This window comes from Tupaia chinensis, unplaced genomic scaffold (assembly GCF_000334495.1).
Source record: "Tupaia chinensis unplaced genomic scaffold, TupChi_1.0 Scaffold143732_1, whole genome shotgun sequence".
Lineage (NCBI taxonomy): Eukaryota > Metazoa > Chordata > Mammalia > Scandentia > Tupaiidae > Tupaia > Tupaia belangeri.
Window position 1 is genome coordinate 106,726 of NW_006203581.1, and position 18,211 is coordinate 124,936.

At 38.2% G+C, this 18,211-nt stretch overlaps 1 protein-coding gene across 1 annotated transcript in view; it reads right to left on the reverse strand.

Moving 5' to 3' along the window:
* Positions 1–7,454, reverse strand: part of LOC102486152 (vesicle-associated membrane protein 7) — a gene marked incomplete in the record, with an annotated part of 96,323 nt that extends 88,869 nt beyond the window's left edge. Inside the window, 2 exon segments of the mRNA XM_014582683.2 lie at positions 2,253–2,407; positions 7,344–7,454. Coding sequence (XP_014438169.1) covers positions 2,253–2,398 — 146 coding nt within the window.
* Between the last annotated feature and the right edge of the window lie 10,757 nt (positions 7,455–18,211).

The following is an 18,211-nucleotide window of genomic DNA, read 5'->3' on the forward strand; positions in this document are numbered from 1 at the left end:
AATCACCACCCCAGGGGGGATGGCCATGCCACAATCCCTTCTCCTCCATTCTCCTCTCAGGATCTTGGGCACGCATGCACACACGCCCGGTGTGAGTTTAAGCCACCAGGTCCAGGACTTGAACTGCAGTCAGCTACATGGGAGTTCAGCGACATAGCCATTACACTAACTGCTGGTCCTGGGAATGGATTTTTGAAAACAAGAGTCTTAAAACAGCCAATGAGAGAAGAATTTGTAATTTCCATGTGGCAGACTGTGGGAGATATTATAATATGAAAAGTTCAGTGGTATCAATCATTGGTCCAGTTAGAGATAGGAAAAATTATACATAATAATAGCTCATTAGGAAGAGACAAAAAAAGAAAATTTTTACTCACTCTGAGTTCTTATAAGATCACAGGAACTGTACTGTACTATGCATACAGAAATAAATCCTCAAAAAAGCAAAAGCAAAACAAAACTGGAAAAAGATGTTTAAAAGAGAAGACATTCTCTCTCATGATAACTTAAACTGGACTCTAAATCGTACAAAGGGGTTAGCCTGAGAAAGTACTAAAAACTTCTTTCTGAGACAAGAACTAAGAGAATAAAGATGTGTTGAGTGGGACCAACAGATTGTGTAATGGTCACGTTGCTGGACTTCCACGTAGTCAACCTGGTGATTTAAAACTCATGTTGAGTATGTGTGCATTAGTGTCAAACATTCCAAGAGGAGAATGGAGGAGAAGGGATTGCAGTGTGGTCATCCCTCCGGAGGGGTGATTTCTCACTTTCTATCTCTTTGTCTCTCCCTGTCTCTCTGGCATGTGCACTTGTTCTGTAGAAAAAAATCTCTCTTAAAAAAAAAGATGTGTTGGGACCAGCAGTTAGCATAATGGCTATGTTGCTGGACTCCCATGAAGTCAACCGCAGTTCGCGTCCTGTACCCGGTGGTTTAAAACTCACGCTGGGTGTGTGTGCATGCGTGCCCAAGATCCCGAGAGGAGAATGGAGGAGAAGGGATTGCAGCGTGACCATCCCCCCTGGGGGTTGATTTCTCGCTTTCTGTCTCTCTGTCTCTCTCTGTCTGTCTGGTGAGCGCACGCACCCTATAGCAAAAACCTCTTCAAAAAAAAAAAAAAAAGAAAGAAAGAAAGAAAAAGAAAAAGATGTGCTATGTACAAAAGATTTTTAAGCATTGAAGAGGAAGGCTGAGGCACTTTTTATCTGATTACTAAGATTTCTTATCTATGACCTCTCCAATCAATCACCAGAGTGATCTATTTTTTTTTTCGCTATAGGTCGTGTGCACTCGCCAGAGAGAGACAGAGAGACAGAAAGCGAGAAATCAACCCCCAGGGGGGATGGTCACGCTGCAATCCCTTCTCCTCCATTCTCCTCCCGGGATCTTGGGCACACACGCACACGCGCCTGGCATGAGTTTTAAGCCACCGGGTCTGGAACGTGAACCACGGTCAACTACGTGGGAGTCCAGCGACATAGCCATTACGTTAACTGCTGGTTCCCCAGAGTGATCTTTATAAAGCAAAACCTGTCTGCGTCATACCCATGCTGAAAACCTTCAGTAGTTTCCCACTGCCCACAGGCATTAAAATCTAACCTCTAACATGGCCTATGAGGTCCTTCATGACTTTTCTTCTCCCCATTTCTCCTGTATTATAGTCACCATCCTGGGCACCAGTCACAGAAAATAACCTTTAGTTACCTAAATATGCCCTATGATCTCTTGCCTCCATACTTCTCTACCTGTCATTCCTTCTACCTGGAATGCCATCCCCTCACCCACTGCCTCTTATTCTCTACTAAATTATCTATAGACTTGACTATCTCATTAAACTATAATCTCATTGAGGGAAAATACTACATTTCTTGTTATATCCCCATCACCAAGCAAACTACCCAGTAATAGTTAAGTGTTCAGTAAATAATTACTGAAAGAAAGAACAAAAGACTATTACTTATCTTCTCTATATCATTTCATATTCACATATTCTAGAGCTCCATAGCAAAGTCATTTATATATTTAGTATTTCTGTATTTTTCTTCAAACTATAAAAATACATCAATGAGAGAAAAAAATTATTACAAGTTAAATTTTAAGTAATAAAACCACATTATTTCTTAAGCTGGTGAAAGTTACTGTTCTGTCAGCCTATTTAAATCATCTACCAAAAAGCTTGTTTTCTACTGTTGTAATTACAGTAATAGAACTCCCTTCTTTTACCCTCTACCATATGCAGTTCAGAACTCACTTGCCATGTGAGTATGTTAGTTTGTTATTTTCAGAAGGTATCTTAGCCAGAATCTGCTCCGTCACCTCCAGGAAGTTTCCTCCACACCAAGCATGTTTGGCAAGGACAGTGGTTCCCCTGGCAACAACGGCAAAAAGAATGGCCATGACTTCAATCTACCAAAAGGAAAAAAGACACTGATTTAGAATATTACTTTGACATGATCTTTCAAAATGAATTCAGTATCCTTTACTAAGATCTACCTGAAAATAGTACTGAAAAAGGTATTATAATGTGAAATTTAATAACAGACTTAACAGGTTTAATAAGATTACAGTCTTATATAAGCTTACAACCTAAGCTACATTTATATGTACACATATAAACAATACACGCACACACACAGACATCAATGGGTTGCACTTACAAATTGTATAACACAAACCAATGTCACAAGAAGCAATGAGCATAGAAAGTAAAGGTAAGGACATAAGTATTCCTTTATCCTTTAATGCAGTAATTCCACCATGAAAATTTATTCCAGAGAAATAGTTCAACATAAGTTAGACTGTAGATTCATCAAGACAGCTATTAAACAATAACAGTTCACTTTTAATAAATGCTTACTGTGTGACAAACACCATTTTATGTACTTTAGAATTATTCATTGAATCTTCACAGCTCAAAGAAATTATACGGTATTATAATACTATTATAAATGAGGAAACTGAAGTACTAATGACTTAAATACATTCCTCTAAATTATGAAACTAGTGATATTACCCCATTTAAATCCACACTGTATAGTTTAGAATAAACACGCTGTAAGTTGAAAATATCATAAGTCAAAAATGCATCACAAGGGACCAGGAGATGGTGTAGTGGTTATGTTGCTGGACTCCCACATGGATGATCACAGCTCAAGTCCCAGACTCATTAGCTTGAAAATCACACTGGGTGTACATGTGAGAAGGGATTGTGGCAGCATGGCCATCCCCCCTGAGGAGTAATTTCTCACTTTCCCTCTCACTGTGTCTCTCTTCAGCAAGTAGAGGTTGAAGAAAGTTTCAGAGAACTGATTAATGGAAAGGCTAAGGCAATGTTCTTCACACCAGGTACACATGTTTTGAAAAATCTTTTAATTATGTACTTGAATTTTGATAATAATAAAAATGAAACAAATAAAAAAACAGAAATGTAAATAAAGATATTCTGTATCATTTACATGTATACCTTATAAATGAACAATGATACACACTTCAGTGTTGCATCTGCATTCATATTTATGAAGGCATGGGTGCAAAAAAACCCCTTATAATAACAGTTTAATTTTTTTTTTCTTTTTGAGAGGTTTTCGCTATAGGGTGCAGGCGCTCGCCAGAAAGAGACAGTGAGACAGAGACAGAAAGCGAGAAATCACCCCCCAGGGGGGATGGTCACACTGCAATCCCTTCTCCTCCATTCTCCTCCTGGGATCTTGGGCACGCACGCACATGCGCCCGGCGTGAGTTTTAAGCCACCGGGTCCAGGACACGAACCAAGGTCGACTACGTGGGAGTCCAGCAACATAGCCATTACGCTAACTGCTGGTTCCCAACAGTTTAATTTTTAATGTCTAGAAAGAACGTCTGATTGATCTTAGGTTGGCACATCCTGAAAGCATAATGACAATTACTACTCAAGCACTTTTGTACTCAAATTTTTAACCAGTTATAAAGACAAAATTTGTCTTCTGTAGCAACAATTTATAACTGAAAGATAACTGCAGGAAATAAGACTTTAATTTTAAGGGACCAGATGGTGGTATAGTGGTAGAACCTGACACTTCACAAGGCAATCCCACATGGGGAGGTTCCCAGTTCAAGTCTGGAGACCTTCCTAAGTATAACCGGGCACGTGCTTACATGTGACCCAAGGCTGACTGAAGGCTGGGTTTTGAGGCAAGACCCTATTGGGGTTGCTATCTCTCTCTCTCTCTCTCTTATTCATGGAAGAAATAAATAAACTTTAAAAAAAAAAAAAGATGTGTTAAAAAAAACTTAAGAATTGGGACCAGCAGTTAGCGTAATGGCTATGTCTCTGAACTCCCATGTAGTCGACTGCGGTTTGAGTCCCGGACCCCGTGGCTTAAACTCATACTGGCACATGTGCGCACATGCCCAAGATCCCGAGAGGAGAATGTAGGAGAAGGGATTGGGGTGTGGCCATCCCCCCTGGGGGGGTGATTTCTTGCTTTCTGTCTCTCTGTCTCTCTCTCTCTGTCTTTCTGGCAAGCGCACACGACCTATGGCAAAAACCTCTCCAAAAAAAAGAGAGAAAATAAAACTCAAAGATGTGATTTTACTAAACTAAAACCAAATGATATAATAATGTAAGAACCGAGGTTGTGCAACTGTTCAAACAAGGTAGAAAAATTAACTTATCACATAGCATATAGTAATAGTCAATCCAAAATCAAAACAAAGTATCTTTTATCACTATTTACAGGCACACCTCATTTAATGACCAAGTTCCATTCCCACAAGTAGGTCATTAAGCGAATTGGCTGATAAGCAAGGAACAGGTAGATTGTTACATGAGGAGTGACTGCATATTACTGCAAGGAGATATACTAATTCTTTCAACAGTTCATGAGCAGAATGGTTCATAGGAAATACAAAACTGAAATTAAGTTTTTCAACCCTTGTATCATGGGCACACTATTAAATTAATTAGCCCATTAAAGTAACTGGGGGAGGAATACACAGAAAGAGATGGAAACTCATTTTAGGAGGGAGGTATGGGACAAGAGAAGGTACAAGAGGTGAGAACAAGCTATGAAAAGCAAATAAAATAGCTTGATAAGATAGAATTGTCCACATGTAATGAACAAAAAGTGGAAGGGAAAAGGTGATGGTATTTATAAAGAAGGTCTTGTAGAAAATAAGTCATTTGCACTCGATGAAATAGAGAATTTTTTTTAGTTCAACTCATATGTCTGAGGGTTTACTGTATGACAGCTTAATATCTATCTTCCTCATAGTACTCTGTATGACTTTCTTAAAGTTCTAAGGTTACCTCACCTTGGATGAAGATAAAGAAATGTAGGTGTCAACTATGTATTAGGAATTTGTATTCAGTATACTGTTGGGATTGGATTATTTCTCCTTGGAAGAGAAGTCAAAGTGTCTATTTTGCCCTATTCTCAGTGTTCAGCCCAGTGTCTGGCAATATAATATTCTCTTAAACATTTACTGGAAAATGAGTGAACACTGGGCCTGGGCATAATTTGGTTTTAATACACTATAAATGGTACATAACTATATTCAGTAGGACCAGGTAAGAATATTTTCACTTACAAACTATTTCCCTAAGTAAGATACAGCAGCTGAGCTGACAATAATCCATCACAGCTCTTCTGCCTGGGTCTTAGGAGGAAATAAGCCAATGACAGATAAACCATGAATTCTGATGCAATAACCTTGGAAGAGATAGAAGAAGGAAGAAACACTATTTCTATGACAGAAAAAAGAAGAGGTATTTATAAAAAGTCAGTTACAGAAAAAAGACTATTCTTGTTGGTATTACAAATATTCTTTTTGAATATTCTGAATTCAACCCAATCCCTCTTATCTACTCAGGATAGGATTCTATTCTTGGAAACCAACCACCTATTTTATTTTGTGTTAAACAACACATAACTCATCCTGATTATTACTGTCTTCCCCCCAAAAGATGTAAAAGATGTAAATTTCAGACAGTAGCAATTTCCTATGTATTGTTTATAGCTGTATCCCCTGCACTTAGAAGAATGTCTAGCATATATTAGCTAGTCAATAAATCTTTGTTAAATATATTAATGGATGTTTTCTTAGCCACAACTATTAAAAGAAAATAAATGTCCCAAACATGACAATGTGCTTTGGCATCCAGAGTGGGAGAGTGGAGATACAAATAGTTGAGAACACTTAATAAGACAGAAAAAGGGGGGCTGGCAGGTGGCTTGGTGGTTAAGGGTGCTGGACTCCCACATGGTTGACTACGGTTCAAGTCCCAGACCTGGCAGCTTGCTCGCGCTCTCTCTCTCGCTCGCTCTCTCTCTCTCTCCACCCCTCTCTGGTCAAATTGAAATAAATAAATGAATAAGTAAATAAAGTTAAATAAAATATTTTTTAAATCTCATTTTACAAAAAGAAAAAAGAAAAAGGACCTGATAGGGATGAGCAGATGGTGCAATAGTTACTTTGCTGAACTCCCACATAGGCTACCAAGGTTGGAGTCCTGGTCCTGGCAGCTTAAAACTCACACCTGGCATGTGTGCATGTGTGCCCAAGATCCCGAGAGGAGAATGGGGAAGACATTGTGGTGTGGCCATCCCCCAGTGGGGTGATTTCTTACTTTCTGTCTCTCTCTGCCTCTCAGGTAACATGCACCTTATAACAAAAATCTCTTAATAAAAAAATGGAGGAGGAGGAAAATGACTTGATCACTGCTTCTTAGCAGGAGTTATGAGAAAAGGAAACGTAACACATTTAGTAGAGTCTAGTTACTGTCAGAGTTTGCTAAATGACACGCATGCATAAAAATAGCAATAATGTACAGGTCTGACGCTAAGGAAATACAAGGTCTAGACAGAGATACAGCTCCTCTACCTAAACGGAGGAAGAAAAAGACTGTCAATAGTAAGCAATGGAAGAGGGGCACACAAGGGGCTAGGAACTCTATTTCTGGCCACAGGAAGTGGAAAGTGAAGCAAAGAATGACGTCATAGGACAAGGACATAAGAGGGTTTTTTTTTTTTTTTTTTAGAAGACTCAGGCAATCTCCGGAAGGTCTTGCAGAATGTGAACTGAGGGAAAGTTGACATTTTTCTTCTTCCTGTAACGCAAACTTAAATGACATATTCTGCCACTCTTAACTAGAGATGTTACCGTGGTATAAAATGTACTTCGACAAAACTGGACCTGCCTAACAATTCAAACTGTCAACACAAGAGAAGCCCAAGTCACCCATCCCTGCATAGCCGTCTAGCTCTACCCCAGCCCCTTCTCAACCACACCTTCGCCCTCCTTCCGCGGTTCTCTCTCCGCCAAACCCCGCCCCCGCGCGCAAAGTGCGCCCAGTTCCTTTTACCTGTGCGGGTAATCACTGAGGGTGCGTGGGTTCCGGACTGAGGGGCGTGGGCCAGAGAAGGTTCGCCCACCGCCCGCTGTTGACTTCCGTGTAAAGCGCCCCGCCTACGCGTGGCCTCCTGGGAGTGTGAACGCTCCTCCAATGGAAGCTAGGTGTAGGGCGGGGCCTGCTGCGTTCCCAGCCCGTCGCACGTCCCAGGAGCCGTATTGCATTCCGGGAATAGTAGTTCGGACTGGAGTATTGTCCAGTTTGTCACACGTTCGGTCAACGACCCCTGGCGTAAACAACGCCAAATGCTGGACAAGAGTCTAGGAAAACGACTAACTGAAAGGAGACAAAAAGAATCCACCACTACCGAGTCGGCTGGCTAAATGAAGAGCCGAGCTTGCTCCGCCATCTCCCCTCTCAGTCTCAGCAGGTGATGTCTCCTGATTCTTCACAAACAATTCAGAATCTCCTAACTGCTCTGATACACTCCACCAATCCTTTCTCGTGACTCCTCAACTACTCCCTGCTTACTTGTTCTTTATTATAGGCATTTAAAGACGGTCAAAATTTCTCTCAACAACATCCCAAAGTTACCTTTTTCAACCCCACAGCCCATATCGCCTCAGTACACAGACTTAAGCTAGTGATCTTTCTCCCAAATCTCCTTTTCAGCCAACGTTCTCAGAACTGTTACTAAAACAAATGCTTTTCAGCCATTACTATACTTCAACTCTACAAGATTTTAGCTTGATTATTCCTTCCTCTTTGAAACCTTTTATTCTCCCAGCTCTTTCCAAGATGCTACACTGTCCTGGCTCCTGTCCCACTGTAGCAGCTCTTTGTTTTCCTCCCAAATATTCATTTTCCTGGCCACCAGGTGGCATGGAGGTTGAGGGTGGCTGAACCCCACATGGCTGATTGCCAGGTTAGAGTCCTAATTGGCCCCTTGAAGAGCAAACTAAGTGTGTGTGTTGTGTCCCCCAAATCCAGAGAGAATGGAGGAGCAATTGCAGCTTGGCCATCCTCTCTGGCGGTTGCGTTGTCACTTTCCTGCTCTCTCTCACTCTGTCTTTCTTTGGAGAGAGCACATGGCTGAGAGCAAGCTAGAAAAAAAGAAAGAGAGAGAGAGAAAGAAAGAAAGAAAAAAGAAAAAGGTGCGTTTTCCACAGGGCTCTGCCCTACACTCTCTTTTCTTACTCTTCACACTGTTCCTGATGATCTTACCCATGCCCATTACTTTCATTGTTATTTATGTGTTGTTGATTCTCACATATAGGAACCTCAGATAAGACTCTTGTAATCAAGACTCAACTGTCTAATGACAGCTGGGCTTTTCTTTTGGACACCTAAAACTTATAGTCTCCAGTTGATATAACACATTTCTACTCTCACCTCTTCTCTCACCTCCTCTAAATTCCATCTCAGTGATGGCACAATCATCCAGTCAGTTACCCACACAAGAAAGCTGGACATCATTTTGAATGCCTTTTTTCCTTTTTGAAAGACATCTAAATAAGAAGAAAGCCATATTAATTTTTTAACAGAGATTTTTGCAATGGGGTACACCTGCTCACTGGAGAGAGAGAAACAGAGAAACAAAAAGCGAGAAGTCACCATTGGGGGGGGTAGGGGTGGCCATGGCACAATCCCTACCCCTCTGAATAGGGATCCCTCGGGATTTGGGGCATGCACGACCAAGCGACCAGCATGGACTTTAAGTTGCCGGGTCCAGGACTCAAATTGCGATTGACTATGTGGAAGTCCAGCAATGTAACCATTTCACCATCTGCTGGTCCCAAGCCATATTAATTCTATCTCCTGGTAAAGGAAATAAACTGAAATGAATGAACAAAGTTTAGTTGAGCAAGAAATGAATTCTAGAAATGGATACTCCTCTGGACCCAAAGTGGCTCAGAGTATTTGTTCTTACAACATAGTGAGCTGTTTCTATAACCAACAAGACAGAACATGACATGCAGAGATTACCTGATTGGTTCCTGGTGATCTTACTACGCATGCCCATTACTTTCATTGTTATGATAGATGAAGTGTGGCAAGTATTTTTTTTTTTTTTTTAGATATAACTTGGCAACTTCAGCCTCAGTGCTACTAACACTAAAAATATCTCATCTCACTTGTTAAGCTTCTCTTTGCTTATCTTCCAAGTGAGGATAATAATATCAGTCAGGCGTTACTTAGCTGTGTGAACTCTAAATATCACCTCGACCTAGACCTTTCAGGGCTCTAGCGAAGCCCCTCTTCTTACTCCATATTCTCTCTTAAAGCAATAGTATCCATGCTACAAAATTTTTATCTTTGGCATAAGTCTTTATATTGGGAAATCAGGGAACACATCTCTGAGGAGGTGACATTTAAGTGAAATATGAAGATCAATAAGGAATCAGTAATGGCTATGTCGCTGGACTCCCATGCAGTCGACCGCAGTTCACATCCCGGACCTGGTAGCTTAAACTCACGCCGGGCGCATGTGCATGTGTGCCCAAGATCCCAAGAGGAGAATGGAGGAGAAGGGATTGCGGTGTGGCCAACCCCCTGGGGGGTGATTTCTCGCTTTCTATCTCTCTGTCTCTCTCTGTCTATCTGGTGAGCGCACACACCCTATAGCAAAAACCTCTCAAAAAAAAAAAAAAAAGGAATCAGCCACAACGAAGGTAAAATAGAACAGAAATAAGGTCAGTAACAGGGGTATAGTGAAAGTGAAGGGAGAGTGGCAGGAGAGGTCACACTGATTTTCTTTCTGCTTCTCAAATATTCTAAGCTTCTTCCCACGTTATAACCTGTGAAACAGCTCTCTCCTCTCGGACTTGTGTTCCTTATTTTCTTGTGGGGAGAGTGTCTTACAGGGATGGGATGAGTATATCCGGAGCAGGATTTTGCATTTTATTCTAAGCATAATGGAAAATCATTAGAAACGTTCAAGCAGAGGAATATGACTGATGTATGATTTTTTTTCTAAAATATTATCTGGTTTTATTTAGCAGGATAATACACTGTATATTCTGGTAATAAATTACTATATACAGTTTTAAAAATATGTTGGGTTATGTCACAAAAAGTGTTTCTGAGTGCATAAACTAGGATATATGCAGAACCATTTAAACAGATGGCTTTGTAATTTTGGAATTTTCAAACTCAGATGTTCTGTTGCCAATTCATCAAGTTATCAAAGAATGGAATCTCTTTCTTTGTAATCCATGATTTTGAATGGTTTAAATTTAGAGATTAAAGATTTGATTGTCATCCCAGTTTCTGTGGATACCAAGATGGAAATTATAGAATTAACAGTTTAGATAACCTGATCCACTTGTAAATATGAGAATCTGCTGGTCTTGACAAAGATTACAAAGCTAAGACTATATGGAGCCTATATTTTAAATAAACTCTTGTGTACTAGTTACTTTCATATACCAGGTGCTCCAGAAATATCTGTTGGGCTAAAATACGACACATTTATCACACAACTAGAGCTCTAGTTTTTTCTGAGAGATCTTGGTTTTATATTCTGCTTAACAGATAAGATCCTGACATATTAATCTAGTGACTCTGTTGCTTTGGAAGCAAAATCATTCACATCATTGCAGTATATCACTGATCGCTAGTGCTATTTATACTTCTTTTGTCCTGGATAAATTTTTTTACTCTTCTTTTATGTTCAAAACAGATCTACCTTAAGGGTACGTGTTCTCATTTGAAATTCATGGTCAACAGAGAGAGTGAGCATATTATCAATATCTACAAAATAATTGCATCTTCATGTGGGATAGTTTGTTTCTCTTTACAGATCATTCCAGTCAGAATCATTCATATTTTCTTCTGTTCATATGAGCCATCAATAGTTCTAGCATTAGTTTTTTTTTTTTTTTTGAGAGGTTTTTGCTATAGGGCATGTGCGCTTGCCAGACAGACAGAGAGAGACAGAGAGACAGAAAGTGAGAAATCACTCCCCGGGGGGATGGCCACGTCGCAATCCCTTCTCCTCCATTCTCCTCTAGGGATCTTGGGCACGCACGCACATGCACCTGGCACGAGTTTTAAGCCACCGGGTCTGGGACGCAAACCACAGTCAACTACATGGGAGTCCAGTGACATAGCCATTACGCTAACTGCTGGTCCCAGTTTATACAAAGCTGACATGTCTGAGTCCCACATAACAGCGATATTTCTGCTTACATCAAGAACAAGCCTTTCATTTATCTCTTTGATAGGAACAATAATGTATTAAGCATTTGCAGCATCCAACTTTTGATGACATTATAGCTCAGTCTAAGGGCTGCCTGCAGCTATGGTGCTGGCAGGCAAAAATAAATAAATAAATAAAATTTAAAAAAAAAAAAAGAAAAAGAAAAAAGAAAAGTCACAGACTGGTTTTAAACCTCCAGTGACTGTATGCAGCTATTAATAATAAAGTGCTCACATTCTCTCAAGTCACTTTTCTCTCTCTAATTGCAGGAGCCATTCCTCAAACAACCTGCTAGATATCAGCACACTTTTCTTAATTTTATATACACACAGGAAAGTTGTGTATAAAAAGGGAATATTCAAATTATTATATGAGTGATTTTAATTTCTTTCTTTTAGCACTCTAGCAAAGAAAGGCCAATAACCCACCTCTTCTTATACATCTATTTTTCTTCAGGAAAATATTCTCCTGTAAGAGTTCACCTCTACTTTAGTTGCAGATTATTGATGTACATTAGATGTGCTCCCATAGGCACATCTATTCAGATATGACCTCTCTTTCTTAAAATTATCTTCTGCAAACAGTATTATTTTTTCTTTCTTTCTTTTTTTTTTTAGAGATTTTCACTGTAGGGCGCGCTCGCCAGACAGACAGAGAGAGACAGAGAGACAGAAAGCGAGAAATCACCCCCCAGGGGGGATGGTCACGCCGCAATCCCTTCTCCTTGGCCACGCTGCAATCCCTTCTCCTCCATTCTCCTCTTGGGATCTTGGGCACGCACACACATGCACCTGGCATGAGTTTAAGCCACCGGGTTCGGGACTTGAACCACGGTCAACTATGTGGGAGTCCAGTGACATAGCCATTATGCTAACTGCTGGTCCCTGCAAACAGTATTATTGTAGATGGTTTACTTTTGGTAATATGATTTTGTGATAATGCTGAAAATCATGGTCACTGGTCATGCCGACTTGACATGAATTTGCATGTGGAGAGCAAATTCATTAGCCTTTAAAAAAAAAAAAAAACAATGAACATCCAGATATAGAAATATATGCTCTGATATAGCAAAATTATTCAAGTGTTTTATTTTTCTAAGTTGGAAAGTTTCACTTCTCTTATTCTTTTCCCAGTTTTACCTCCCTTGGCTTCTTGTCTCATCTTTTCCTGATTTTCAAGAAATATATGGAACATTCATAAGACAATCACAAATTCTGCCATTTCACTGGTCCTTTCCTGACTATTGAATGCTAACAGTACAAAAAATACAAATTAATTGCAAATTATAATCTTACAAAAAAGGCAGAGTTTCATAAACTTGAAAGTTGTGTTGAGTAACTGCTGCAATACACCAAAGCCACTTAAAACTGAATGACATCAGTTATCAATTGAAGTTAAGAAAATCTATGTGGATTATAACTGATGAGTGTTTTGAATATCAAATTAACAAGAGGCCTTTGGAAGAAATGGTGAATTGTTCAAATGTTTTGGCAAAAGTGACTCTCTTTATGCTGGGAGGATTACAAATGAGATGAAATATCCTGTATCGTGTAATAGTTTTGTTATAGAAGTACAAATTCCTCAAACAATTCTTATTTCATTATTTGTCCACTTAAAAAATTAGTATAGCTACATTTGTAAATGAAATGAGATTAGAGAAGCAAAAGAAGGAGAAAAGACATTTGAGGATAAAAAGAAATAGTTAAATAAACTTACTGAATTAAAATAATCTCAAATATAATTTTGATCAAGAATATAGAAAAAAGGTGAATTAGAAAAAGAGATAACTTGACTGATCTTACAGAAACTGTGGAAACTGCATCTTCAAAATATTTACATCTACATGCAAAGGATAAAATTCTTCAGCAGGTCTCTCTAGTGGTGTAGGATGAAAAGAAATAGTTAAATAAACTTACTGAATTAAAATAATCTCAAATATAATTTTGATCAAGAATATAGAAAAAAGGTGAATTAGAAAAAGAGATAACTTGACTGATCTTACAGAAACTGTGGAAACTGCATCTTCAAAATATTTACATCTACATGCAAAGGATAAAATTCTTCAGCAGGTCTCTCTAGTGGTGTATCGATTTTGTTTATTTTTTCAAAAAGCCAGCTTTTACTTTTATTTATTTTCTGTATAGTACATTTATTTTATGTTCCATTTATTTCTGCTCAAATCTTTACTATTTCCTTTCTCCTGTAGGTTTTGGATTTTTTTGCTGTTGCTTTTCCAATTCTCTGAGGCATGATGTCAGGTGATCCATTAGCCTTCTTTCCATCTTGTTCTTATATGCACTAATTGCTATGAACTTCCTTCTTATGACCTGCTTTTGCCAAAGGAACCAGATAAATAAAATTTGCAATGAAACTGACAGTATAAAAACAGACATAATAGAAATACAAAACATCATGAGAAGATACTATGAATAACTATACTCCAACAAACAATAAAATCTGGATGAGATGGACAAATTCCTGGACACATATAACCCACCAAGATTGAACCAGGAGGATATAGAAAGTCTGAGTAGGGTCATTACATGCCAGGAGATTGAATCAGTAACAAATAAACTCTTAACTAAGAAAAGCCCCCGTCCTGATGTCATCACCTCTGAATTCTACAAAACATTTAAAAAAGAGTTAACCCCCATTCTGTTCAAGCTATTTCTACAGATCCAAAAGGGTGAAATTCTCCCAAATGCATTCTATGAAGCGTTTATCACCCTTATCCTTAAAATAGATAAGGACAGGGCAAGGAAGGAAAACTATAGACCAATATCTCTGATGATTATAGATACAAAATTTCTCAACAAGATATTAGCCAATCATATCCATAACATATAAAAAAGTATATATCAGCTGAACTTACTATTGAAAGTATTTAGATTAATTAAGATATTTTGAGAATCAATAAATTGTGGGAAATAATAAAAGGATGGAAAGCAACTGCAGATACCACAGACAGGGTGGGAGGAGGATAGGAAATGGCAGAGAGTAAGAATAGGGGAAAAAATGTATATACAAGAAACAAGAAATGGAAATTTATTTGTTGATGATAACATGTATGATTAAGCCACTTTACAGTATATTCTGACTGGAAAATTGCATTTTGTATGCTGTGGTGATGCTCAGTGAAAGTATGTAAAATTAATAAATTTAAAAAAATGATTATACATCACAATCAGGAAGGCTTTATACCAGGGATGTAAGGTTGGTTCAACATATCTAAAAACATAAATGTAATACACCATATTAACAGAAAGAAAGATAAAAAAATCATATGATCATATCAAGTGATGTTGAAAAATCATTTGGTAAGATACAACATCCCTTCATGATCAAGACTCAGCAAAATCTGCACAGAAGGGTCATTTCTCAACACAATAAAAGCTATCTATGAACAACCTACGGACCAGCAGATGGCGTAATGTCTATGTTGTTGGACTCCCATATAGTCAACCATGGTTCAAGTCACAGACCCAGGGACCAGCAGTTAGTGTAATGGCTATGTCGCTGGACTCCTGTGTAGTTGACCATGGTTCAAGTCCCGGACCCGGTGGCTTAAACTCACGCCGGGTGTGTGGTAATAAAAATGGCAATTCTACCCAAATTAATATACACACTAAATGCAATCTCAATCAAAGTATCAGAGACATTCTTCACAGATCTAGAAAAGAAAATCATACAGTTTGTTTGGAATCATAAAAAACCTCGTATTGCCAAAGCAATCCTGCATAAGAAGAGTAGAGTGGGTGGCATCTTTTTCTTTTTTTAAGAGAGATTTTTGCCATTGAGTATGTACGTTCACTGGAGAGACAGAGAGAGACACAGAGACAAAAAGTGAGAAATCATTCCCCAGGGTAGATGACTATGCTGCAATCCCTTCTCCTCCACTTCTCTCAAAATTTTGGGCACTCCTGCAAACATGCCCAGTGTGAGTTTCAAGTCACCAGGTCCAGGACTTGAACTGCAGTTGACCATGTTGGAGTCTAGTGATGTAACTGCTGTGCCTTCAGCTCGTCCCTCATGATGAAAATCTTAATAACAGTTTAGTGCACAACAGAAATCTTATTCAAGAGAAACCTCAGTGATTCCTATCTCAATCTCACAGCCTTCAAATAACAGCATAGAGAACTTCTTATTTCAGATGCAACAGGAATTGGAAAGAAGTAGAGAACTAAGAAAAGTTGCTACTAAATTTGCATCTGTATCCTGTAGAGCTAGCTTCTTCTTGAAAACCTACTGATGAGTCAAATTGAACTCAAGATCTATTTTTGAGAGCACCAAATAATGTACAGATAATATACACAAATAATATGTACAGATGTTGAAGAAAAATTATATGACCTAGAAGATAAAATTTTATTGACTGAGCTGTTTACATCCTTTATTTTCCATTAAATTCATGACATGTAAAAATCTTTATTAAAGACTTTTTATTGAGGCCAGCAGTTGGTGTAATGGCTATGTTGCTGGACGCCCATGTAGTCAACCGTGGTTCGAGTCCTGGACCCAGTGGCTTAAACTCACGCTGGATGCATGTGTATGTGTGCCCAAGATCCTGACAGGAGAAGGGAGGAGAAGATATTGTGGCGTGGCCATCCCCCCTGGGGGCTATTTCTCACTTTCTGTCTCTCTGTCTCTCTGTCTTTTTGGCGAGTGCACACACCCTATAGCAAAAATCTCTCCAAAAAAAGAAAAGACAAAAACATAAAATCTTTTAAATAAAATTACAAAACAACTAGAGGAGCCCCAAATCTGAGAGGGCTTGCCTATAATGTTTATTGATCCCAAAGAATGCACTCAGATGTCCTGTAGTGGAAGACATAAGTTTATTACTTACATAAGCAGGACAGGATGCTCCACTGATGGTTGGATGAAGAATGATCTGGGCAGTCATAGAGCACAGGCTCAGATTACATATGTTAAGATCAAAGAGTACACACATCACCTATAAGAGCAGCACAGATTCCTTGTCTCCAAGGCAACGATCTGGATTCTACATACATTATTTGAAGATTACAATAAAAGATCAGGTTATTCATATGTCTATTAGCCATTCATGTGTTTTCTTCTGAAAAATATCTATTGACTCCTTTGTACTTTGCCCTTTGATTTGTTTTTTGAATATTGAGTTTTTTATTCATATTGAATATCAACTCCTTATGTAATATATTATTTACCAATATGTAAACCATTCTGCAGTTCTTGGAATCTGTTTTTGCTTATTTTGTTGGATAGAATAATTTTAGTTTTATATAATGAAAAAAAAAAAAAAAGAAAAGAAAAGCCAGTAGTGAAACCTAAGGAAGCCTCTACTGATGCTAAAATCGATGTGGCCACCATCAAGGAAAAGGTTAAGAAAGCAAAAAATAAGAAACTGGGATCTCTCACAGTTGAAATTAAACTTAAGATAGAACCAGATGAAAAGAGAAGGGAAAAAAGTGATACACAAAATTCTCTAAACTAGAACATATGAAGCTATCTCCTTCTGTGAAGTATTTTGAGATATCAGGGCATCAATTATCTTATTTGCAAATAATAATATGCTCATTACTTTTTTCTGTATTTCTTTTAGTTCATAGAGTGGTGTTCTTTTAAAAAAAAAATCTGTGTACATTATACATAATCAATTCCAGACAGCTTTTGTCTAAGCATGAATTCAGGAGTAAGTTTTTAAGATTTTTTTATATAGAGATCTTTATAATGTAACTGTTATACTTATCTATTAAATCCAATATCTGGGGACCAGTAGGTGGTATAGTAGGTAAGGTGCTGAAATACCTCATGACCAACTGCAGCTCAAGTCCTAGACCTGGTAACTTGAAACTTATGTTGGATGCATATGTGTACATTCCCAAAATCCTAAGAGGAGAATGGAAGGTAAGGGATTGCAGTGTGACCATACCCCCAGGGGGTGATTTCTTACTTTCCTCTCACTATCTCTCTGTCTCTCCAGTGAGTGCATGCACCCTGTGGCAAAAATATTTTAAAAAATCAATGTCTGATACCATTTATTAGTCTTTAAATAGAACCATGTCTTAGCATTTGTATTTTAGGAAAATAAATTCATATTTAAAAAAACAATTTGGAAGTTTATTTCATGGATCTTTATACAGAAACAATAACAATGTATACATAAGTATGTATAATATTAACTTATATTATCTGAATGACAATTTGAAAGGTTACTTTTCGAAAATGAAATATATAAGCTTTTGACAGCTAGCTCAGTATTTCAGAGGCTTGGTTTGTTTTCAGATTCTGGGTAGTATTTCAGTAATTTAAGGCTGTCTAAAATCTGGCCCACAAATTACTGAGATATTTTTACTATTTTTCTAAGTATGTACTTTGTAGATAGAGATAGTTCCATACAGACAGTTCTGTATAGCTCGACAATGGGAATACATGCTGGGAAATGTGTCATTAGGTGATTGTGTCATTGTACAAACATAATAGAATGTACTTATACACGCCTAGATGGTATGGCCAATTACACACCTATGCTATACAGTATAGCCTATTATTCCTAGATCACAAATCTGTATAGCCTGCTACTATACTGAATACTGTAGGCAATTGTAATCCACATTTGTATGTGTAAACATATCTAAATATAGAAAAGTTATAGTAAAAATATGGTATAAAAGATTTAAAAAAATGGTATACCTGTATA